This window comes from Xenopus laevis, chromosome 9_10S, assembly GCF_017654675.1.
Source record: "Xenopus laevis strain J_2021 chromosome 9_10S, Xenopus_laevis_v10.1, whole genome shotgun sequence".
In the NCBI taxonomy this organism is placed as follows: Eukaryota; Metazoa; Chordata; class Amphibia; order Anura; family Pipidae; genus Xenopus; species Xenopus laevis.
In genome coordinates, this window is record NC_054388.1 from 23,005,689 (window position 1) to 23,033,020 (window position 27,332).

General features: G+C 39.3%; 1 protein-coding gene across 3 annotated transcripts in view; it reads right to left on the reverse strand.

Annotated features, from left to right (window-relative positions):
* Window positions 1–15,284, reverse strand: part of aatk.S (apoptosis-associated tyrosine kinase S homeolog) — a 116,536-nt gene extending 101,252 nt beyond the window's left edge. For 2 of the 3 annotated variants that reach the window (XM_041579202.1, XM_041579201.1), the window contains exon 1: window positions 14,547–15,284. In XM_041579202.1, the coding sequence (XP_041435136.1) occupies window positions 14,547–14,622 (76 nt within the window). In that variant the 5' untranslated portion in view covers window positions 14,623–15,284. Of the gene's footprint in view, window positions 1–14,117 lie in introns of all 3 variants that reach the window. The other variant, XM_041579204.1, reaches the window with a different exon arrangement.
* Between the last annotated feature and the right edge of the window lie 12,048 nt (window positions 15,285–27,332).

Below are 27,332 nucleotides of genomic sequence, written 5' to 3' on the forward strand. Positions count from 1 at the left end.
GTTAATGGTAAGCAGAAATCCCACATAAGACTGGTCATAGTTAGAGAAAGCAATTTAGGGGTAAAGTTTCATTGAGGTCCCTTGGGGCCACAGTGTCCAGTTTCACTATATATATATATATATATATATATATATATATATATATATATATATATATATAAAGAAAAGTGGGCCTGGTGCACACAGAACACTAGTCACTGCCCAGGTGCTAGAACAAGGAATTGTACAGTCAATAAAGAAAAAGTCATGGGTCTTGTGTTGAAAAGCAAAAAACGTGTAAGTGTTTATTCGACGTTTTGGCTCCTAAACGCAAGCTGTCCTCAGGAAGCGTTTAGGAGACTAAACGTCAAATAAACACTAACAAGTTTTTTGCTTTTCAACACAAGACCCATGAGTGTGGACTTTTTCTTTATTGAATATATATATATATATATATATATATATATATATATATATATATATATATATATATATATATACATATATATATAAATATATATATATATATATATATATATATATATATATATATATATATATATATATATAGTGAAACAACTCAGAACTAGATCAAAGTGAAAAACAAGTGGTTTATTCAACGTTTCAGCCCCTGGACTCGGCCGTCTTCAGGAACGTTGAATAAACCACTTGTTTTTTCACTTTGATAAAGTCCTGAGTTGTGCGGTTCTTTTGAAGGAGTTATGATATTTGTATAACCTGCACCCAGGCATTTTTCTTTTGCTGTAACTCGTTGTGCACCAGATGTGACTGTGTGTGTGTGTGTGTGTGTGTGTGTGTATGTATGTATATATATATATATATATATATATATATATATATATATATATATATATATATATATATATATATATATGAGGTAGTCGGTAATCAGGCAAGGGTCAGAATCCAGAAGTCAGAATAGTCAAAATAGCCAGGCAGGGGTCAAAACAGGAATCAAACAGGTTCAGGATATAGCAACGAATAGCACAAGGCTCAGAAGCACCAGGAAACACAATCCTATCACGGGCAAGGACCCACAGCCCTAATGGGCTTTAAATAGTGTCTGAATTTCGCGCCATTGCGCGCTGACGTCATTATGTCAGCGCGCCTGTGCCTTTAAATTACACAAAAGCAAGCCCCGTGCCCTAAGACGCCGGCGCCTGCGGCCTAATCGAAGCCGTTCGTCGCGGCGGGCGTCCCCACCGAGGGGTGGCAGGCATCCCTGCCGTCCCCCCCACTAGACCACCAGGTACGTTCCTTACACTTTTATATTTCAGCTTTTTTATTAAATTTTTTCCACATGAATTTACAAAGTCACAATACAGAAAATTATAATAACAACCAACAAAAAGAAGAAAAAAAAAACAAAAAAAAAAACCCACACCCACCACCTAGCTCTGGGACTTAGACTTTTCCATGTTTGTTTAAGTAGTTACATAAATCTTAGGTTTATAGATCCTAGATATATAAATCATCACATACATGTATGTGTTTCCAGTAGCTTGCTATTTTGGAATTTATTCCTTGAGAGCGAGCAAAAGAACATTCATATGTTGCAGTTTGATTCAGTTCACTAATAATTGCTTGTATTGAAGGAGTATCTTGAGATTTCCATTTCCTTGCAATTGCCATTCTAGTTGCGAATAAAGAGTGATATATCAAATATATTTGAGCTTGATTGCACTGCAACCTCAAATTTGGTTCCATAATGCCCAGTAATGCTAAGGATGGAGTTAACAAAATGTTCATTTTTACGATTTTTTGGATCATGATCTCCACTGATTTCCAAAGGGTTTGTATAACCGGACAAGACCACCAAATATGCAAGAAATTGCCTGAACCACCACAATTTCTCCAACATTTATTAGATGACCCATATATTTTATGTAGTTTATATGGAGTTAAATACCATTGATAGATTATTTTCCTAGCATTCTCAAGATGGTTAACACACTTAGAATAAAGGGATGGCGATTTAAAAGCTTCATTCCATTGTTGCAATGAAAACGATTGTTGTAGATCTGTTTCCCATGTTTGGATAAAGTGAAATTTTGGTGGCTCATTTAATAGTACTAAATGTTTATACAATGCCGAGGTACCTTGCTTCTTAGAAGCTGGATTTTGAAAAAACTCTTCCCAAAGAGTAGGTAACCTATTGATTTGGTCGATCCACTTATATGAATAGTGACGGATCTGTAAATATTTATAAAATTCAGAGTGTGGCAGATGAAATTCTTTTTGTATAGAGGCGAATGGTTTTAACCCATGACCCTCCATGAATTGTCGGAAATAATGTACCCCGCTTTGGAGCCATGTATTAAGTTGTAAGGAGGGTATATCCATAGAAATAGTGCTTAAAGGACCAGTAACATCAAAAAAATTTTTTAAAAAATTCGTTAGAATACAATGAAAAAAAACACCAGGACAAGTTAAACTTTTAAATTGCAAATCCTTTATTAAGGAATAACTTACTGAAACTCGACTTCCTGTCCCCTACAGAAAAGGCGACCATCCATACTGCGATGCTCGATTTCTCCTCCCTGGGTATTGTAGTGACAGCGTGTGAAGGAGGCTGAAGCTGTAGGAGCGTTGTCTGGCGGAGCAGGGTTTGTTCTTCTCCCCAGTCCATGTCTCCTGCACTCAGCCCTCGTGGTTCAACATAGAGTTCGGACAGCAGCAGCCCCCACAGTATCTCATCCAACAGGTCCGTCAATCTGGAGATTGCAGAGTCTCACCACCCGCACCAGTACCACAGCCACGGCTTCAGCGTGAATATGCCTCTTCCTGCAGTGTAGCTTTCCTGTGAAGCACATGCGCTGCTGCGCACCAGTGACCCGTCTAGTCTTACACAGGAGCCCAATACTCGGGAAGATGCACAAAAGTGCAGATAACACCCAGTACTTGAACAACTATACACCGGTGAAATAATAACACTCGCCCCCCATCAACCACCGATACACAGCCGTTATTTAGAGCTCCCCCGCCACTCGGCGCTTCTGTTAGCACTATGTAAGCGCTCCTTACAGGTACCTGGTGACCATGGCGCCTCATTAATAGTATTTTCCTGTAGGGCGCGGGCCCTTCTGGGGCGGAAACGGGGGTGATACGGTATCGGTGGTTGACGGGGGGCGAGTGTTATTATATCACCAATGTATAGTTGTTCAAGTACTTTGGTGCATCTTCCCGAGTATTCGGCTCCTGTGTAAGACTAGACGGGTCACTGGTGCGCAGCAGCGCATGTGCTTCACAGGAAAGCTACACTGCAGGAAGAGGCATATTCACGCTGAAGCCGTGGCTGTGGTGCTGGTGCGGGTGGTGAGTCTCTGCAATCTCCAGATTGACGGACCTGTTAGACGGGATACTGTGGGGGCTGCCGCTCGACATGCTGCTGCTGTCCGAACTCTATGTTGAACCATGAGGGCTGAGTGCAGGAGACATGGACTGGGGAGACGAACAAACCCTGCCAACGCTCCTACAGCTTCAGCCTCCTTCACACGCTGTCACTACAATACCCAGGGAGGAGAAATCGAGCATCGCAGTATGGATGGTCGCCGTGTCGCCTTTTCTGTAGGGGACAGGAAGTCGAGTTTCAGTAAGTTATTCCTTAATAAAGGATTTGCAATTTAAAAGTTTAACTTGTCCTGGTGTTTTTTTTCATTGTATTCTAACAATTTTTTTAGAAAAAAGTTTGATGTTACTGGTCCTTTAAAGGTAAGAATGGAGATGGAAATGGTGAGATGTATTTACAATTACGTATTGTTCGCCAATTCTTAATTATCCACTCTAGATGGGGTGGAATAGTTTGTAAATTACAAACTATTACTGGATTTACAGATGTAAAAATTTGATTTGGAGACCAAGGGTATAAATATGAATTCTCTATCAACCCAATGCTTAATTCCCTTAGGTAAGTTCAGCTCAGCTATCTGATCCAGCAATATAGCTTTATGATATAATGCGATAGCTGGAGATGCTAGACCACCTTTTTTTAATTCTTGTTGTAAGATTTGCTGTGATAAACGGGGTTTTTTGAATTCCAAATAAATGTTGTAAAGATTCTTTGTAGCTTCTGGAGATATGATCGGGGCAGGACTATTGGTACTACCCGCAACAAATATAGCACCTTAGGTAAACATATCATTTTTAGGGCCTGTATCCTGCCTATCCAAGATATTAACTCCGTTTTCCATGAGGCTATTTCGTCTCTTATTTGCTCTAGTAATTGAAAGAAATTGTCTTGCAACAAATTTTTCGTAGTGTTTCGTAGTCGTAAAACGTTCCTTACACTTTTAAATGCTTTTTAAATGATATTTATTTTATTCTTACAGACACTGAGTGGGTGTATTCCAACATATATAGCTTGTGCATGGTGTTGAGACCTATGATTCATTCTATTAATAGGAAGCAGGATGGAAAATGCATTTATTTCACTTCTGGGTTTTTATTCCAGCTGAACCACTCTGCACTTTAATAATTAGCGTCAGCCAATGTATCACTTTGTGGAACTCATTGTCACATTATGTCCAATACAGTTAAAGGTATCAGACTTGGCTGTAACATAGTAAAGCATATTTGTCCTTGCTCTTGATTCACAGAAACACAGAACTGGGAATAAATACCACCTTTACAAAGGCAATCCACATGTGGCATGACATACAAAACATTTAAAAAATGCTACCATATTTAGCCACCTCACATGAACAGTGCATATAAACCTACATTTATAAAATGCAAGTAGGTAGTACTTTTCTACCTATCCCTTAGCCATAAGCCTACTGAAGGATAGAATGTCATATAGCATGCATGAGATTTTTAACTCGGCAGGACTCACTGGGTGAAAGGTTAGGTCTGAGGCTATGTATTGTGGCTAGGGTTGCCACCTTTTCTGGAAAAAAATACCAGCCTTCCTATATTGTTGCCTTTTTTTCTATTAATAACATTGGCATCAAGCATAATTTTTACCAGCCAGGCTGGTAAAATAACGGCCAGGTGGTAACCTTAATTGTGGCCATAAGCCGGTGATAAGTGGGAGGTGTGGTTTTTAGAGAAAGGGAGATGGCTGGCCTCAGGGACAGGGACTCATTTGTTGGATTGGGATTGTTGTTATTTAAAATGTGATGTTAACATATTATGGTTAAAGTTTGTTGTTTAAAATGTTTACAGGTTTGATTAATTGTAAATAAATTAAGATGTGGCCTTTTCAGCTTCAAAATCTGACGAGTGTGTCTGCACCCAACCAACAAACTGAATCCAAGTTGGGTCCGGTGTATTGAATTCCAGTGTAGGGTCTGATTCTCAGCCTGCGTTTGTTGACAGGCTGAGTTTCAGCCACTTTTAACATTAACTTAAGGCCATGGGCACAAAGAGTTAAAGTTCTGATGTTCTCTGCCTGCATATTTTTTACAGGCTGAGAGAAGCAGATAGTTCCATGCCCCATTTCAAATCATTTGAATTAGATCCACCTGTGTGGAGCAGAAGTACAAGTCAGGCCAAATACTCGAGGAGGCATCTGCAGGCCAACCTTATTTCAGCTGCGTGTGGCAGCTCAGATGCATGGAGAAGGGTCTCGGATTGGATCTGCTTCTCTCAGTCTGCAAAAATATGCAGGTTGAGAGCAGCAGAGCCTACAATCCATTTATCCCCGGCCTTAGGTTTAGAGTTTTTAAGAGAACAGGGGGAAAGTTATTGGTATTAAAAGAGGTCTTTCCATTGACACTGCCCTGTCAAGGACTCTCCTTGAATTATAAGTATACCAATGCTTAAAGGGGTTCTTCACCTTCCAAAAACTTTTTTTCAGTTGTTTTCAGATTGTTAATCAAAAATAAAGACTTTTAGCAATTACTTTCCTTAATGTAGCAAATTAGAACAGTTTACAGATCAGGTTACACCCCCTCCACCAACTGCTTCAGAAAGATATAAGAAGCTGAAAAATGAAACTTTAAACTTCAATAATATGAAAAACATTCGCAAATAGAAAAAAAGTCTTAATATCTAGTTTACTATCCACTTTAGATCCACTTTAGATCCAACCTGGATTTACAGTATATAGCCAAAAGAAAATTTTCACCCCAGTAAGGTTCAGATATGCACATTTTTTTTGTTTGCTGCATATACTTTTCAGCAACAGATATTCAACCTTTTCTTTAAGCTAGCCTATATCTGCCTCTTTCTCAAAGTACAAAAAACCAAGTAATGTTACACATTCATATATCAATGCCTTGCTGCACATATCATTTCTCAGGCATAGTTTCTCTTGACCGCAAAGCTTATAATTTGATCTCATTTTGCCAGGATGGAGTGTATAACATGAAATATGCCTTTACGGCACCAAGCAGAACAGGAATCACATTACTGTATGCAAGGCATGGGGGTCATACTCAGATTTATCTACTTGTTGACTGGCCTCTTCCCTGATAAGTTTTATCATGAAGGACATTTCGCAAGTAGACCATGTCTGAATTTTCTCTAAATAAGCACTGTCCTTCTAGAGATATGCTTACAGGGAATTTTCAGACACATACAGATAAATCATTAGAAACAAGTTTCAGACAATTATCTGTGGATGTATGTTAGTTTACTCTTCGTGTACTATTTCCATGTACTATATATATCATCAGTTCAGGGATCATACAATTTTAAATATTGTGAGGCCTACTAACTTCTTTTTGAGGTTAAGCGGAATAAACACATGACCATGTAAAACTGCAATAGAATGCATGCATTTTCCTCCTCAAGCACTATCTTTTTTAAGAGAAAAATATGGCTGAATATTCACAGTACAGTATATCTTGAGCAGTGGTGGATTGATGAGATGTGGGGACCCTAGGCTACATTCATAGGTCCCCCTTCTTGGCAACTGTTGGATCCTAATGTGTGCAGATCCAGAAATGTATGCTACCAAGCCCTCTATGCCAGGTTAGGTGGTGTGCACCACTGACATCACTGGATATGCACTCATCCAGGTGCATCCAGGTGCATCCATCCTGCCTTCTTCTCCCAGTAGGTAGTACCCTAGCAACCAATATTGATTTGAATAAGAAACGAAATATGAGAGGCCCTGAATAAAAAGATGAGTAATAAAAGTAGCTATAACAATACATTTGTAGCTGTACAGACCATTTTTTTAGATGGGGTCAGTGACCCCCCCCCCATCTAAAAGCTGGAAAGAGCCAGAAGAAAAAGGCAAATGAAAAAAAACTATAAAAAATAAATAATTAAGACCAACTGAAAAGTTGGCCATTCTATAACACACTAAGGGACATATTTATTATGCTGTGTAAAAAACAGCGACATAATACACCAAACATCGCCACACTTCAATTTGTAAAAAACAGCGTAAAAGACAATGACAGACAAAGGCAGTGTAAAAAACTATGTTTTTGTTACATGACTTCAGCAAGAAGCAATGTAAAATTTTGGCACCAAATCTGGTGTTCGCATGGCGTAAAAATACACACACCTTGATCAATTGCCCATTTATTTTATACAGCTTTTTACAAAGTTTTTTCAGTGAATTTTGTTTTATACAGCATAATAAATACACCCCTAAAAGTTAACTTAAAGGAGAAAGACATGTTATACTTGGGGTTGCCAAAAGTTACGCACCCCAGGTGATTGTATTTGCTTATATGAAACCCCAAACTGGTGCTCCTCTCAACAGAACTGCCTGGGGTTGTTTCAGTGAGCGCCACAGAGTGGCTTCTTCTTTCTTCTTGTGGCTGTGCATGCGCAATAGAGCGAAAACATGAACTTTAACGAAAAACTTGGCTATTTCGTTCTACTGTGCAAGCATCTGCCCTGCAAAATTTTAATTAGAAGCAATTGCTCTGTGGTGCTCCCTGGAATAACCACGGGCCAGTGCAGTTTTCTCCTGATATGTGCACCGGCCTGGTGTGTCAGGTAAGTAGATACAATCACTTGGGGTGCCTAACTTTTGGCACCCCCAAGTAAAAATGCCTTTCCTTTTCCTTTAAAGTTGAAATGCCCCTTTGATCTGCCCCTTACCTTGAGCACACAATAAAACATGGTTCCAGTTCCAGACAAATGCTACATAGAATAAAAGTGCATGTATTCAGGGCGCCTAAATCTTTGCGACCAGCCACGCTTCTAGTTTTCCTTTCTGACTTCCCTAGCATGTCAGAGCTTAGGAAATGGCCCTTGACCCACCCATTTCCTGTGTCACAAAAGCCTTTAGGGAAGCAAGCACATGTAATTTAACTATGTAACTATCTATGTAATTCCACAGCAGATATCTATATAAAAAATCTGGTCATGGAGAAGCAGCAACCAGAGGTGCAGAAGCTCACAATAAATTACCAAAATATAGAACCAGATGGTACCCAAAAAAATAGGGGCATTTTATTCAGTGGAATAAATAATGCAGGAAGAGTAACACAGTAACAAGCTGGATTTGTCCCAGGATTCCATGGAGTCTGAACAACTCCATCCCAACCCTATAGTCAAGTGTCTTTGAATAGAACTGAATGGAACACAAGTTTCTACAAGAGCGGACATTTGGTTAGCAGTAGCTGAACTAAAATTCTATACTGCATATTAGGATTTAGAATGTGCCTAAATATTGTGTAGGGTTTTTTCAGTCAAAGCCAAAATGTATGGGCTAATTTCGGAAATAACTTCTATACAGCTATAATGATACATGCGTGCATTTAGTGCATTTATGAGGGAAAATGACACAGGCCATGGCAGCTGTACCTATAGTGAGGAATGCCAGACATCTTTTTGTAAAGCTGGCCATACCAGAAAAGATATAGTCATACAAATTGACGTTTCTCTGCATGTATTGCCAATCTGATGATATCAATGGGTGATTGTCACTACAATTTGTCGGACATAATTTCTGTATGATTGCTGCCAAGGCTAGAACATTGTACTGATTTGTTCTTTTACTACTTTATTTAATCTGAATGGATAGTGGCAGGTCGGAAGATTGGGACGTCCTATCGTTCGTCTGATACAATGGTGAAATTTGCACGTCTATGGTCAGCATTACGGACATTTTCAAGCTCTTTTTGACAGGGGCAGCATCAATCTGACAGGCCCCTCCCAACAACACGAAGCCCCTCCCCCTCCTTAAGATAATATACCAGACCGCATGAGATATTATAGGTGAAAAAGACTGCAGCTTGTTTATTAACAAATTTACATTTTTCAAGGTTACTAAAGAATACTAAAGAATGCTTATGTATCGGAACATTCTGAGTGCTGAAATTTACCTTCTGCATAAACCGAGTGCTCACAGAACTGAACCAAGAATGCAGTATGAATAAGGTAATATGTAAGCATCTCAGATCCTCTGATTTTAAAAAAAGATACACACAGTTTCCTTTTTGAGGAAAAAGAGATACTTAGTTTCTTTTTTGAGTACAATTTCACTTGTGTTTTTTGATTTGTTCACATTTGCCACCTTTAAATGAAACACTGTATATAATTAAAATTCTTGGACACATTTCAAGTGTGGTGAAAGGAAACCATGATGTAAACTATTTGGACACAAAAAGATGATTTTTTTGAACACTATTTGGAATCCAGAGGCACTATGCGGATGAAAAATCGATAAAAAAAATTAAATAAAAAAAAAGGTTTGGAGTCATTGGGATTTGTCCAAAGCAAAATGGATTGGAGCGGAATTGGGACATTTATAACACAAATATAACTTATTAATTGATACAGCTGTTTGTTTAGCACTCTCCAAATTCCCCACCCACAAATTTTCCCCACCCACATCTTACCCTATTTAACACAGAACAGCAGTTGATTTCACAGGCTTGATAATGGGTCCTGCGAGGCCCGAAACTTTGCCATTTTTATTGTCTGCTCTAAATTATGAGCCAATAAATTCACTTTCTAAACAATCGTTCATTCTACAGTGTGCTGCAGTGTAGTGGACTATTAAATTAAATTTGTGACCCGTGGCAGGGAGGATTTAACACTGTTCAAGCACCTGGTCCTAAGGGACTCATCACGCAAGGTCAGAGCACTCCATTATTGTGTGGGCTCTTTTTGACAGGGGCAGCATCAATCTGACAGGCCCCTCCCAACAACACCAAGCTCCTCCCCCCTCCTTAAGATACTATACCAGACCGCATGAGATATTATAGGTGAAAAATACTGCAGATTGTTTATTAACAAATTTACATTAATGAAGACCAACACATATCAGCATCAGTTAAGTGAACGGCAATATAAGCAATTACAATTATATAATATTTAACAATTAACTTTCTTGTAATCTCTGAAAGCCGATGAAGGCTGTAAAAAAATTGTAACCAAAAATAAGGGGCCCGCTTGTTGTCACTCCTAGGCATGGCTTTCCTCTGTTACTCACAGGCCTTCCACCGGGCTCCTTCCATCTCTTTGGCCCCCGGGCTAGCGTCTGTTACGCCCTGAACCCTCTACCGCTGCAACTCTACACTAACACCACCGCCCACACTGCTACCTCCCTTGCTTTGGGGAGGGCAGACAGGAGCTGTTCAAAGTAAAAGAGAAAGCACCCTTCATTTCCTTCATCCTTTAAACCCTCCTGTCTCCGCCCCATCATCAAAGGCAACTATTTCAAATGCAGGCAACCACTGACATTATAGCTGTGGCTATGGTTGCCACCTCACAACTTTAAAACTGAACACTGTGGATTACACAGCCTGCATGGCTAATTAGTAATTCATTTAGATGCACAATTCATGGCTGCACATCAGTTCAGTCGGCAGCATGTATCTAAATGTCTTACTAATTAGCCATGCAGGCTGTGTATTCCAAATGTGTTTGGTTTTAAAGGGGTGAGGTGGCAACCCTAGTTGTGATAGAACTACAACTGCCACACTTCCCTAGTGAGAGTGGCAGAAATCATCAGGTATGACTATTTCATTTGTTCTCCTAGAGAAAAATCCTTAATGTGTTCCTACACGAGGAACAACCATCAATGGCAAATACAACCAAATCATCAGTGTGAAAGATGTCTACTTACATTACCTTGAATGAACACAGACTGAGCATTCAATGCTCTTGTCTCCTGGCAGAGTTTGCCTTCTAAGTTGCCAGAAAAAGTAATAATTACAGCAAGAAAATTAGGTGGAATAAGCAGCTGAATTATTTTGTTTAAATGCAATATTGCACTGCTATATGTGCAATATGTTTCAATATCACAGCAGCACCCAGTGTCCGAGTTTTTATTTTGAGGTGTATTTCCCCTTTAAACTTTCCACTCTTATCAGTGACATGTTACCACCACAGTTTAGCCAAATCGCCTACTTACAAACTGGAAGTATGGTATATTGCCTGTAGTGTTAGCAGGTCTCTCCCTTCTTTCAGGTCAGCTTTTCATGTTCCCATAGAGAAATACAGATCCAGAATAGTGTAACACCATTTATTAAAAAAGTATATATAAAAACAAGTTTGCACTCACATTTGATTGAAGATTAGTCACACACAAATATGTATATTTCACAGGCTGTTGCAGCTTCTATGGGAGGACCCTGCCGGCATGTATAGTCCACTCACGGCTCTTCCTGTGATCACTGTGTGACGTCACTTTCATAACTGTCAGTACCTGATGCTTCTGAGAATAAATATGAGCTGCTATGTGACCAGTGGCACCTTGGGTGTTTCCATTGTGCTCCAAACCAGAACTCACATGTATTGTTTAATTGTGAAGTATGGTGACAGCAAATCAGTACTTATGGTAACCACAATGTGCACTCTCAGATGCACTGATCCCCAGAACACTTGTCATATGACTAGCTACACCTTCTGTGCCAAATGGGCTCCATATTTATGTACTGCATAGTCTGTACTAAGGCACAAATTAATGATGATCATTTGGACTATTGTACCAGTGGGGGTAGCCAGCGTATCAGAAGATCAGTCAGATACAGAAGGCTTTTCCACACAGAAGTTAGAGCTAGAGTTAGAGCTGGTGCTAAACAGCATATAAGACCCCCTGCTCAGGGCCAAAACAATTTGCAACAGATTCCAAAGTCGCTGTAGCACACAAATCCGTTTTGGTGAATACACAACGTGATTTTATTGGCTCATTGTAGACTTCAAAACATGGCCATGTTTTGAAGTCTACAATGAGCCAATAAAATCACGTTGTGTATTCACCAAAACAGATTTGTGTGCTACAGCGACTTTGGATTCAGGTACAGAAGGCTTGGAAGGCTCCAGAAGTCTGGGAAACCTCTGAGCTACTTTATTTGTGCAACCATACTACTGCAGCTCATTGACATGGCCACATTTCATCCAGCTAATTTCAGTGTAGACTCCCCCTTTAATCATACTATAGTTTTGTCAAATTGTGCTGTTTTTTTAATGCATTTATAATGTGGTCAAAAAGCTGTAAAAAAACACATACACCCCTGTAAATCAGCCCTAAACTGCATTGTCACTATAACCCAGGCCCACATGCTTTTAAACATCACTATGGCCAAGCTGCCAAACAGTATGTGAGGATGCAGGTTACCCTCAATCAGTATGGAAACCTTTCAGAGAACTGCAACAGAAAACAGATCGACAAGACACAAGTTATATTACAAAAAAGCAATAATCGTATTATTAATATTTTTGATTCATATGACATTAAATGGAAAGTTTGCTTTTGAATAAATCTTAAGTATGTTATAGATGGACTTTTTCTTAGCAACATTTTTTTTTAATTTAATGATTTGCCAGGTCATTCTGCTTTTTGCAGCCTGTGGTTGTCTGATATTCTTATTTATTTCACCCCTTCTACGAACTAATTGCTCCAAAAAACATGAAAGAAAGCATTTCATTTTCTGGTCCATCTCTGCTCCATGTAGCTGCACTCAGGCCAAAGCTGATTGAGTCTACGTCTCTCCACCTGATTACAAAACGCCAGTGGAGAGAAGTGCAGGATACACCAGGTGTGACTATGGCCTAAAAATTCCACAACAAAAATGTAAATAATTTGGAACTAATTCCAAAAAAATTAAAAATGGAAGAGCAACTGCACATTTTCTTACAATACCAGTATTTACATGATTCTAAAAGTTATATTTTAGGTGTACAGTTTACCCCTTTACTGCACTTTTCTTCAGACTTCAACAATGCAACATTTTTACAGATTTTTCAAAAATTATCAATATCAACAAGTCACATGAGGTTGAAAAATTAAGTTCCGTTTTTTAAGGGATGCACCGAATTCAGGATTTGGTTTGGGATTCGGCCAGGTTTCGGCCTTTTTCAGTAGGATTTGGCAGAATCCTTCTGCCTGGCCGAACCGAATCCAAATCCTAATTTGCATATACCAATTAGGATTTCGGGAGGGAACTTCCGTCACTTATTGACATAAAACAAGGAAGTAAAAATGTTACATATGCAAATTAGGATTCCCATTTGGTTCAGCAATTCGGCCGAATCTTTCGCAAAGGATTCGGGGGTTTCGCCCATATCCAAAAATCTGTCCCAGTTTTATATGTCAAATACATGAAAAAGCTAAATCCATACATTTAGAGACTATAACTGTCTCACCAACACATACAGTACAAAGAAAGCATTTAAGAGCAACAGTGAAAAATAAATAACATGTGTCTTCTGTTTGTCACAAATCACAAAGTGCCAAAATTATTTTATTTACCTGCTCTCTGCCATACAAAGTGGGCCATATCTGGTCTCCATGGCAGCCTCCACTGCAACAGCTTACCTTACATATACACATATATACATGACACATAAAATATATAATGGACACTTACATGGTCAGGTAACCCTAGTATGAAGCTGTGCATTTGTTGGTGGTGCTGGTCCTACAGAAGACAGCACTAATTATATATGTTTATTAGAAATCATATGGGCTATATGTCTGTCTGTCTTGTATATCTATCTACTATCTATCTATCTATCTATCTATCTATCTATCTATCTATCTATCTATCTATCTATCATCTATCTATCAAATTAAAACAGTGTAATTTGTAGAAAACAGCCAGTCTATGCTAGTTAGTGTAAGTATAACCTTCAAAGCCAAAACCATGAAATCTAGAGCAAAGCTCTCTATTTACCAACAAGATTCATAAATACATGATTGAAAATGGGGCCACCCAGCACCCCAGTGTGAATGAGGCACAGATGAAAGTGCATGTTACCTGGATTTCCTCCTCTGATGCTTCAGTCCATTCTAAGATAAATTGTGTGTCTGATCCAGTAGCAGCCAATAACATACAGCGCTTAATTCCCAGCACATGTCATTGTGCAGAAGATGCCTTTACAATCCCCAAGCCACAGGGTCCCCTCCCCTGGCTGGAATACAGCATTGGGCTGCGCGGATAGTGCTCACTTGATACAAAGGGCCACAGCAAAACGAGAGTAGAGAGGCAGCAGGTACCAGGGCTCTTCGTCCAGACCTCTGCTCTCCTGCTTCCCCAATCAATCCGCAGAGGGGAGGGATATGCAGAAAGCGGGGGAGGGGAGTCTGGGGTTTGTCACTAGGATCTCAGGAGGGAAGGATTAAAGGCAAATAATAAATTCCATCAATTCTAAAGGAATGAGAAAGGAAGAAGCAGCTTAAAACTTACCGGAGTCGAAATGGGAGCTAAAGGCAAAGCTGAGGTTGAATAAAGAAGACATGATCAGAGCAAGGAGAACTGCCATTGCCAGGCGTCAGGTGCAAATGGGACATCAAAGCACAAATAAATGACAAGTCAGAAATAAGGGATCGACGGGAGACTGAACGGGCAAGGGGGGGTAGGAGGCAGCGGCTGACCCTTCAACATCATCCTCTCGCAGTTCGATCCTCAGGAAGAAGAGAGCCTGATAATATTCGGCTGCTTCTGTGAATGGCTTGGAGTGTAATGCTGGTTGATAGGCTAAAAGGAGAGTCGTGAGCACTGTCAGTGCTGCTGGGTGATTTGTGTTACCCTCTAACTGCCTACTGCCTGCAAACACGCACACACCTCTTTCCTCTATCCACTGCTGTTTCGAGCGCCCACTGCTGCCAAACTGCTGTAAAACACGCTGTTCCTCCTGACACACACAGGCACTGCCAGGCGGCACACACATCCAGGGCACATCCTTCTCAGCAAGCCTCCGGCTGTTTGTTCTTTCTCTACATGCTGCATTTACGTCAACCTTACAGTTGAACAGTATTCGGAATTTCCATGCTGAAATTGAACTACGAAAGTCTCAAATATACTTTATTCTATAAACAATTATATATATTATCAGCCTTCCTTGCCTGAAGCTTTAAGGTCGTGGTTCAGTTTTCATAACGTTTTAACATGTTATAGAATGGCCAGTTCTAAGCAACTTTTCAATTGGTTGTTATTTTTTTTTTTACTTTTTTTAAATTATTTGCAGCCTTCTTCCATTATTTTTTTTACCTTTTTTTTTTAATTATTTGTCGCCTTTTTCTGACTCATTCCAGCTTTCGAATAGGGGTCACTGACCCAAATGAAAAAAAAATGCTTTGTAAGGCTAAAAATGTGTTAACATTTTTTATTAGTTTTCTTTTTATTTAGGCCCTCTCCTTGTTGTATTCCATCCTCTTTTTCAAATCAATGCATGATTGCTAGGTTAATCTGGACTTTAGCTACCAGATTGCAAAAAATTGCTGAAAACTGGGGAGCTGGTGAATAAAACTCAAAAACTACAAATAATAATAAATTAAAACCAATTGCAAATTGTCTCAGAATATCACTCTCTGCATCATGAAATTGGAACAACTCCTGTAATGAGCACAATTCTGCGAGAATGTTGCATGTGCTGTGTGCCACTTTCTTTCCTCTCTGCGTTGTGACTGCTTGATCTCCATATATAAACTCTGTCTTTGAACTCAGCAGGTGCCAGGCAGCATAGAAGTAACATATATGAATGGTAGCAGTGTCCCTGTTGCTCTATTGAAATGCATGTCCTACATTGTGTGGGATTAGTCATTAGTTTGAGCTTTGTGACTCAGCCCTCCTTTTCAATCAGAGGCAGCAGTGATGTTAACACATGAAAGAAACAGAAATACCAAATTTTGCACCCCACAATCCTTAACAGCCCCAAACCCCACACCTGCACCCCATTTACAATGGATTGTAAGATAAAAGCATAGGCTGATATATCATTTGCACGTGTGGTTACTTTATGTATGGGTAAGATAGACAAAAATCCAGCACATATAAATACCTCAAGATATTTTCCTGAAGTGCCCTGCAGCAAGGATGAGGGACTTGCAGGGTTTGCAGCAAGGAAGAGGGACGCTTGCATGGAAGACTATGTTTCAACTGAACGAAATACATAACGGCATTGTTCACCTATGAATTAAATTTTAGTATGATGTAGAGAGTAATATTCTGATACAATTTTCAATTGGTTTCCATTTTTTATTATTTGTGTCTTTTGAGTTATTTAGTGTTTTATTTATCATATCTCCAGTTTGTAATTTCAGAGATCTGACTACTAGGGTCCAAATTACCCTAGTAAGCTTGCACTGATTTGAAGAAAAGACTGGATTATGAATAGAAAGATGAGTACTAAAAAGTTGCAACAACAATAAACTTGTAGTCTTAAAAGGGCTGTTCACCTTTTAATTACACCTTTTAATTACATTTTAATGCAGATACTGAAATTCTAAGACAATTTGCAATCAATTTGTCTTCATATTCTATTTCAAGTGGTGAAAATATGAATAGGAGATAGCATGCATAGAAAGATAAGTAATACAAAGTTAACAATAGCATCGTACTGTTGTGTGTTCTGTTTCAGAACTGTACATTACTGCACCCAAAATAAAAGTACTTATAACAGTCAAAAGAAGTATATTGTAGAGCAGCTTTAGAAATAAAGAACTGAACCTTAAAAGGAAAACATACTCCCTTTTTCATTCAGTTCACCTTATATAAAACAAGTGAACAAGAATACTTTTTTATGCACAGACGTTCCTGATTCTCCAGACTGAAAAGAAACAATGATAGTCTTTTGCTGACTCATAGGAACCATTTCCAAACTGCCCCCTTAGGTACACAGAATCATTTAAACCCACCCTCTTGTTCCATTGCAAAGTGAAGAATTTTGGGACTTGTAGTCATTCTGCACAGATTCTCTGGAAAGCAGAGGAACGTCAAGACGCAGTATATACCACTTCACGATCAAACAATGCTAAGGAGGGGTTGCATGACAGTATGAGCCAAAGGGGTGGGGTACTGGTCCCAGCGAGCACACAGAGTATGATGGTTTCCTATCAATCTGTGGAATAAAGTATGCCTCTGTAAAAAAAAAACAAAAAAAAAACACACACATAAATTTATGTATTTATGGATATTTTCTACATAAGCCCAACTGAAGGAGTGTATTCCAAAAAGGAGGATATTCTTTTCCCTTTTGTGTGCAAAATATGTATAACATTACACACAGAATCTGTATAGATTTCTTCTTATCACTGCATTGCCAATATTTCTCAGTACTAGGGGCAGTTGCAGAGTAAATGTTATCTTTGGGCAAGGCATGAGTGCATTTACATCAGATGTAATGGAAATTGATGTCTTTTGTTGTAGAAAAACTGCCTTCCACTACCTAGATAATGTCTAAGATTCTTAAGCATGAATCATAAATCAAAATAATGAAATAATAAGAAAGCTTGTAAACAATGATTGTTATACACAATGTAGCTAAAGATCCAGATTTGCTTACTACATTTACTTAAAGGATTTTCACTATATTAAAAGCATACCATGTGTTTCTTTACATTGTGTCATTGGGACCTGTTTGTGTGATCAGTCATTGGGGATCAGTCTTTGGGACCTGCTTAACATACTGTCTGACCAATTTGATCTCTGTCAGTCTGTCTGGACTAAATATCCCATCTACTTGCTCCTCATCAAGACACATCCATAAGACATTGGCATATCCAGAAGTGGGTAGAGTGGCAGCTTCTTTCCATTTCAGCTCAGATCCCCTTGTTTAGACTCTTAGTCAAATGAATGGATCAACAAAATCCATCCCTCTAACCAGTTTAGTTGCACGTCTCTGCACTCTGCAGCTCACTAATATCTTTCTTAAAGGAGAACCAAACCCTTTTTATTAAAATCCCGCACCCCTACCCAACATTACATAGTTAGTTAAATTGGGTTGAAAAAAGACAAAGTCCATCAAGTTCAACCCCTCCAAATGAAAACCCAGCATCCATACACATACCCCTCCCAACTTTTAATTAAATTCTATATATCCATACCTATACACTATAGAGCTTAGTATCACAATAGCCTTTGATATTACGTCTGTCCAAAAAATCATCCAAGCCATTCTTAAAGGCATTAACTGAATCAGCCATCACAACATAATCAACATTAACTTACCCCTTGTTGCAGATTCAGGGCATCGGAGTTCACAGGCGCCATCTTCTTCTTTTCTGCAATTTTTGGGTATTCTTCCGGCGCTTCGGCAATTTCGGCACATGCGCAGTTGTTCAGGACTGGCAGATTGTGTCAACTGCGCATGCACTGACACGCCACTCTCTTCCCGAAGATTATAATTTATTACTCTTTTGAGAAGCTTTTGAGAAGCTTTCATACCACGGACATCAAACTAATCGGCCTATAATTTCGAGGCTGTGTGCCATACCACATTAGCAATTTGCGAGTCTCTCTGCACCATGCTAGACTTCAGTGAATCTTAAACAATTAAGTAGAGGTTTGGCAGACCTAAGCTCATTTAGTAACCTAGGATGAAACTCATCTGGCCCCAGACCTTTGTTTATGTTTACATGTTCTAGTCTCTTGAATTTCTTCTTCTGTGAACCATTTATCATTTCTTGTATTAATAGAATTGGGACTATTAAGAAGGAAACCTTCATTAGTTGGTTCCTCATTTGTGACAGATGAAAAATAAAAGTTCAGAATTTCTTCTTTTTCACTGTTTTCATCAACAAACTGACCTGCTCCCAGCTAGGGTTGCCACCTTTTAAAATAAAAAAAATACCGGCCAGTTGTGAGGGCGGATAATAAAGGGGCGGGTGATGCAAATGTGGGCGGAGCTGGCATCAGCACTGTAAAAAGGGGTGGGGCCACAGGGTAGTGCCACAAAAGGGGTGGGGCCACATCGCAGAAGCCAAAGGAAATGTATGTTTTTACTGAATGGCAAGGGCTTTTGTAAAGGGTGTTACAAATAACCGGCAGCTACATTACCGGTAAATTTGTAATACCGGCCCCGGCCCTGGCAGTTGTTTTACCGGCTAGGCTGGTAAAATACCGGCCGGGTGGCAACCCTACTCCCAGCTAAACTGAAAGTCTTAAAAGCATGTCTTTTATTACCAACCTCAACACATACATTTCTGTCAAACCACAAATGTTTTGCTTTGCTATGCCCTCCTAAAAAGGGTATAGCTATTTAAATTCACAGCTCAGTCACATGCTTCATCCCATCAGGTCTCAGTGTTACCAATTATACCATAATTTTGTAAACACGCATTTTACTCCAGCTAGTCCATTTTACCTGACAAAACTTTGTGCATTTGCTAGTGGAGGTTACTACTTTTCCCTCTCATTATTTTAATGGATAATTAGATTTAAGGTTACCATCTGCTAGAAAGGGTAAGTAGGGCTATAGTACATAAGTGTATTTTTAATAATTTTTTATTCATAATTTTATAAATATTGAGGTTCATTTGTTACATGAATGTAAATAAAATCAGTTTCTCAAGATCTCATTAAAAGATGACACACACCCATTTTTCTACAGAATTCTTCAGAGTACATTGCTTTTAGTTCCCACCTCCAATTTATTAGTGAACAGATTAAATCCAATTAACATCATACCAGAAACCCAGTTTAGTCAAAGAATGTACCTGTGACATCCAATCTCTGTACACAATCCTTCAACTACTTCTCTGTCTTTGCACAAACTGCACCAACTAGATCAACAGACCTTAGATTAGAAAACAATCCTTTACGTGGCACTGTAGCAAAAGCCTTGACAAAAGCATGGTTAGTGCAACCCTACTGTCTATTCTACTACATGCTACAGCATAAAAAGTAATTTAATATTTTGCGAAATGATTAGTCCTTCATAAATCCATTTGTATACCTTACACCAGATTACCTATACAGTGGAAATTGAAATCTTGGCACAAGGAAACCCAACATAACGCTGCATGACAATTCCATCGGTGCAAGGTTAAAGTGCAAAAAACAATTCAATGGAACCATACCAGATAAAAAATCTGAATCTGAAAATTATAAATAATGACCAATTTAAAAATATATTACAGTATATTATCAGTATTATTCAATTTGCTTAAATGCTGAAATTCTGGGGAAATGTTACATTTTGGTTAAAAGCATGGTGCATTGCCATTGCAGCATTTTTAACTGAAGCCCTGTACTTAATATAATTATTAAAGGCACTAGGGGGCCCAGGGATGATGTCTCACATTCCAGGACATACAGCTGACCTCTTTCTAAAGAACATACACCAGGAAAGCCCATGTCTCCCTCAGCTCCAGAGGATATATAAATATAGCACTAAAGTGTCTGGATTACTGGTTGACCTGAAGTGACTGTGTTGTATTCTGTCTGAATAGGATAATCCTGCACTTGTTACAAAAGCCAAGCTGTCTGTGCAACACAGTTAGTATAACCCTTCCATGCTGATGATATTAGCAACCAGATTTTTCTATAATCCAGTTAACTAGCAAACTTGTTCTGCAGGCAGGGTGTGCTCTTCCTCTTCCTGTGGAACAAGTGAATAAACTGCTCAGAACTTTCAATGTCACCAGAATGGGTATAGCAGGTATACTGATCGTAATAACAAATGCTGCTTCCTCTCCTATAAAAGATTGTATTGTTTAGGAAGGAAGCAATGGTTGGTGCTGTTGGGTGGGACTTTATTTGATCATCTATTTCTGACTCCTTAGCCTTTATTAAGTAGTAGGAATTCTTGTTCCAATATCCACTCCAATATGCAGGGTGTTATTAAAATAATCACTATGTAGTAGAGTTTAAAGGATAAGTAAACCTTTAAAATAAGCAAATGTGAAATTGATGAGAGTGCTATTCTAAGCACCTGTGCAATTTATATTCATTAGTCTGATGTTCTTCTGGTTGGCAAAAAACATTAGAAAACTCTGATACATTTTCTCATATCTTTAGTATCCAAACGAGCATCAGACCAGTCTCATTTTCAGTTTCATTTTCCTGACAACTTCCTCAACTACTTGGTGGTCACAATGGTTGTAAACTGACCAGGTGGTGCTGTTATGTTAACAGTACATGTATCCTTTAATATCTTGGAATTAAAAAATAAATAATAAATGGAAATTGCAAAAGGGCTTAGAATAGCACTCTCATTAATTATACATTCACTTATTTTAAAGGTTTCCTTATCCTTTATTTTTTCTTAATCAACTGATAAATGGCTGAATCATATGTTAGTATTGCCAAGCAATATCTTTTGAACAGTGTAGGGTCCCTAATTGCACTTAGCCAGTGATGGCCTTAGGCTGGTTTTACTCATCGTGCACAGTTTAGAGCCACAGTGGTATACTGTGGTGAACATTCTAACTTACCTAGCACATATACCTTAAGCTCATGTTGTTGGTTCCCATCCCCTTCTCCCTGTTAAAGGTGCAGTTAATCTTTAAATTAACTTTTATTATGCTATAGAATGACCAATTCTAAGCAATTTTTCAACTGGGCTATATGGTTTATTTTTTTTTTGTTTTTGAGCTGACTATTACTTTCCAGATTTCAAATGGGGTCACTGACCCCAGCAGCCAACAAACTGTTACTTTGTGAAGCTACAATTTTGTTATTCTAGATTTTCAAACTTGAGAGTTGCTGAACAAAAAGTGAAATAAATAAAAAAACACAAATAATAAATAATGAAGACCAATCTCTACATCATACTAGCAGCTAACTCAAAAGAGAACAACCCTTTTAAGCTAAGCTGCTTGTCAATCAACAATGTGGTGATAGCCTGGATGGCAACAGTGAGCTGCGTGCTGGAGCGGGGGAGGGGAGCAACTAAGCTATCCCAGTTTCTAGTTAGTAATTCAACAAATGGTTGGTGTTCAATGCATGGATATCACTTGTCACTCATATGTGAAAAGTTTAAGTCATACCCTTAAATATACCATAAACATACCCTTAAATCCATATGCTACCTCTGCTGTGGATAACACAACACCCACCCCCAGCATGTGATTAAACACCTTAGGGGCCCCTAACAACAATTTCCAAATGCACACACACACAGGTAGTACAGGGCAGGCAGATTATGGCACACACAGGGAGCATGGGGCAGGCAGAGTAAGGCACAAACAGGGAGCAGAGGCAGGCAGAGTATGGCACATACAGTGAACATAGGGCAGGCAGGCTATGGCACACACAGGGAGCATAGGACAGGCCGTGTATAGCACACATAAGAAGCCTAGGGCAGCCAGAGTATGGCACACAGGTAGCATAGGGCAGGCAGAGTATGGCACACATAGAGAGCATAGGGCAGGCAAAGTATGGCACACACAGAGAACAAAGGGCTGGCAGAGTATGGCACACTTAGGGAGCTCAGGGCTAACAGAGTATGGCACACACAGGGAGCATAGGACAGGCAGAGTATGGCACACATTTGGCAGAATAGGGCAGGCAGAGTATGGCACACACAGGAAGCATTGAGAGGCAGAATAGAGCAGGAGGCTAAGATGGACAGATCATACTGTGCTACATACAGTAAGACAATGCTGGTGCCCCTCCAGCAATTTGTATGAGGTGTGAACAGGTGAACAATGTCGGCATTTTCAGTCTGGGTACAAAGTTTATATGTTAATGAAATAGAGCGGCGGCACTCTGATGAGACTACATATAGAAAACTGACTTTCAGCCCCCTCCTTAAGATAAAAAAGCATATAACACTTGTGAAAAATGCTTTTTTTATTACACCTGTTTTCTATATTTTACCAAAAATTCATAAATGATTAGAGAACCCCCAGGGTGTTCTATTGTGTCTTGTGTAGAGTCAATATTGTCCCCGTTTGTAGATAAAGTAATTAACCCTTATGTATTGAAACATTATTCATATATTAAGGATACAGGGGATTTTCTATCCAAAATAAAACAGATTAAAAATTTACCAGATGACATCATCCTGGTCACTCTTGACATGGAAAGCCTGTACACCTCCTTCCCACATGATGGGGGTGTTGAGGCAGTCTGCGTTGAGCTGGATCGGGATGACTCAATAGACAGATCACAAAAGGGCTTATGTCCTTTCCTGTTTGGAATTAATTCTACAAAATAATTTTTTTCTGTTTAAAGACCAATTTTTCCTGCAAATAAGAGGTATGGCAATGGGATCCAATGTGGCCGCGTCATACTCAAATATTTATATGAATTTGTTTGAGGAGATGTTGGTATACACAAATTAATTATATAAAAAATATTTTTTATGTTGATATAGATTTATCATTGATGTCTTTGCAGTATGGACAGGGCCACGCTGGACTCTAGATGGGTTTTATAACCAAATTAATTGTACTACAAACAAATCTCAGATTAACTTTACATTGCATTCCTAGACACCACTATCATCCGGATGAATGATGCAATGACTTTGGTTTCCATTACCACCTCAATGCTAATGATACTCAGATCGACTCTCATCTCCTGATCTCAACCCAGAACTCCTAACTCGCGTCTCCTCCTGCCTGTCCGCTATCTCTACCTGGATGTTGCAACGCTACCTTAAATTAAACCTCTCTAAAACTGAAATGGTTCTCTTTCCTCCAACTAACAGCAGTAACATCCCGGAAGTATCCATCATAGTTAACAATTCCACTATCACCCCCTCTCCCCAGGCCTTGGGGTTATCCTAGATTCTGCCCTGTCATTCACTCCTCATATCCAGTCACTTCCTGAGGAAGTATATGATATACGAAACGCGTTGGGTTTCTTATATTAATGAATAAATTATTTTACAAACCATTCCTTAGTAGAGTTGACTTTACACCCCAAAAACTAAAGATCGGGATACTAAGTAGAAGATCTGACAGAGCATTGAAGAGATCCGGCAGCAGCACACAGAAAGAAATCTCAGCGTTCCAGCGCACGATGCAAGGCCTTTGGAGTGCTCGATCTCCAGACTGTCAGTGCAAGTCCAGGAAGCGGTTCTGCTCGCCGATCGCTGAAAGTGGCAAGTATCGTTCGTAGGAGAGGAAGGCTCTCTCTCCCCCCAGGAAACGCTTTTCCTTACCTGGTACTCGGTAAGTACAATTGCTCTTGGAGCACTTCCTAAGAATTCCGGCAATATTACACTAGTGCAGATGTTTGTTACAGGTGCACTCTGAAGACCGACTCCATTATTCGATCTGGTGCAGAGATTACCCTTGCGATCCTTGCATTTAAACCCTGTGAGTAGATCTGATCAGCATTTACCATCATAAAGCAAACAGTAATGCACTATATACACCTCTTATTTTTTATTTAGATAATGGGGACGTATTATCCACTCACCGCACCAAATCACAAACCAATCACTTATTAAATCATGTCACTTCCACTTAAGGAACATATCCAAAATACGATCATTTCTCACCCAAGATGCTGCCAAAATTCTTATTCACTCTCTCATTATATCATGTCTAGACTACTGTAACTCTCTTTTAATTGGCCTTCCCCTCCAGAGACTGTCACCTCTCCAGTCCATAATGAACACTGCTGCGAGGCTCATACACCTCAGCAACCGCTCCTCCTCTGCCTCGCCATTCTGTCAATCCCTGCACTGGCTTCCGTTACCTTTCAGAATCAAATTCAAATTAATGACCCTGACATTCAAAGCACTTCATGGGATGAAAAATGTGACTGGATTGTGAATTTAAATGGTTACACCCTTTTTAGGAGGGACAGAGGGATTATAAAAGGGTGGAGGAGTGTGTTTGTATGTAAAGCCTGAATTAAAGACATGCGCTAAAGAAATAACAATAGCTGGCACTGGTGAGGGTGTAGAATTACTCTGGGTAGAGATTTTGACTGGGCAAAAGGTAACAAAAAGAATTATCATTGGGGTATGCTATAAACCACCTCGTATAAGTGTCGAGTATGAAGCCCAGCTACTCTTGCAGATACAAGCGGCTTCACAGCTGGGTCAAGTTGTTGCTATGGGTGACTTCAATTATCCAGACATTGACTGGGGTAATGGGGTTGCTAAGACAGAAAAAGCTAGTAGGTTTGTAAATATGCTGAATGACAACTTTTTATTCCAGCTCGTTCAAGAACCTACTAGGAATAACTCTCTTTTGGACCTTGTAATAACTAACAATACTGAACTCATCTCTAACATTTGTGTGGGTGAGCATTTAGGGAATAGTGATCATAACATGGTCTCCTTTGAGATTCTGTTGCAGAAGCAATTCTATAAGGGAGTAACTAAAACACTACATTTCAGACATGCAAACTTTGACAGTATAAGGGCATCTCTGCAACATATTAAGTGGGAAATGCTTTTCACAGGGTTGAACACAGAACAAAAATGGGAAGTCTTTAAAGGAGAAGGATAGCTACAGAGGCATTTTATTGCCAATAGATTAGCTGCAATAGTGCAAGCTAGAATGCTATATTTATTCTGTAGAATGTTTTACCATACCTGAGTAAAAAGCTCTAGAAACTCTGTTTGTTTAGAATAGGAGCTGCAGTATTAATGTGGTGTGACATCACTTCCTGCCTGAGTCTCTCCCTGCTCTGGGCTCAGATTACAGTAGAGAAGGGAGAAGTGGGCGGAGAGGAGCAAACTGAGCATGCTCTTGCCCAGGGCAATGAGGTTTAAGCTGAAGGCAGGAAGTCTGATACAGAAGCCCATGTGTACACAATAGAAGGAAAGAAATGCAGTATTTCTTTTGACAGGGGACTCAGAGCAACATTACTTTGGGGGTTTACTGGTATATTTAGATGGACCTTTCTGATAAGGCTTACTTAGTTTTAACCTTTCCTTCTCCTTTAAAATGCTGCTTAATAAATATACTTGTCAGTATATTCCACTTGTAAGCAAGGAACGTCGTTGCAAAGCAAAACCTTTTTGGTTCAATAGAAGCGTTGGTGTTGAGGTGGGTAAGAAAAGACGTGCATTTAAGGCTTTCAAGTTAGCTGGTACAGCCGAAACATTTATAAGGTACAAGGAGGCCAATAAATCATGCAAGGAAGCTATAAGGCAAGCTAAAATTGCTATAGAAAAGGATATTGCAGCTAGCAGTAAAAAAAATCCAAAATTATTTTTTATGTTTATAGTAAAAAAATGAAGCAGGAAGGGGTGGGACCCTTACTATCAGAGGGGGGTCAGCTGGTTGATGAAAACAAAATAAAAGCGCAGATTCTGAACTCTGTCTACACAAATGAGGAACCAGTAAGTGAAGGTTTCCTTCTTAACAGTCCCAATTCTAGTAATACAACTAATGATGCATGGTTCACACATGAAGAAATTCAAAAGATACTAGAAGATGTTAAGATTAACAAAGGTCCAGGGCCAGATGGTATTCATCCCAGGGTAATTAGCGAGCTTAGCTCTGTGATTGCCAAACCTCTTTACTTAATTTTTCAGGATTCATTGAGATCTGGCATAGTGCCGAGAGACTGGCGAATTGCTAATGTGGTGCCTCTATTCAAAAAAGGATCCCGTTCTCAGCCTCAAAACTATAGGTCAGTTAGTCTGACGTCAGTGGTAGGAAAGCTTTTCGAAGGGTTAATAAAGGATAAGATACTGGACTTCATAGCAAATCATAATACTATGAGTTTGTGCCAGCATGGTTTTATGCGTAATAGATCTTGCCAGACTAACTTAATTTCTTTTTATGAGAATGTAAGTAGAGACCTCGATTCTGGGATGGCAGTGGATATGATTTACTTAGACTTTGCTAAAGCATTTGATACAGTGCCACACAAAAGGTTACTGGTTAAATTAAGGAATGTTGGCCTGGAACATAATATTTGTACCTGGATAGAGAACTGGCTAAAAGATAGACTACAAAGAGTGGTGGTAAATGGAACATTTTCTAATTGGACCAGTGTTGTTAGTGGAGTACCGCAGGGCTCTGTACTAGGTCCCTTGCTTTTCAACTTGTTTATTAATGACCTGGAGGTGGGCATTGAAAGTACTGTTTCTATTTTTGCAGGTGATACTAAATTGTGCAGAACTATAGGTTCCATGCAGGATGCTGCCACTTTGCAGAGTGATTTGTCTAAACTGGAAAACTGGGCAGCAAACTGGAAAATGAGGTTCAATGTTGATAAATGCAAGGTTATGCATTTTGGCAAAAATAATATAAATGCAAGTTATACACTAAATGGCAGTGTGTTGGGAGTTTCCTTAAATGAGAAGGATCTAGGGGTCTTTGTAGATAACAC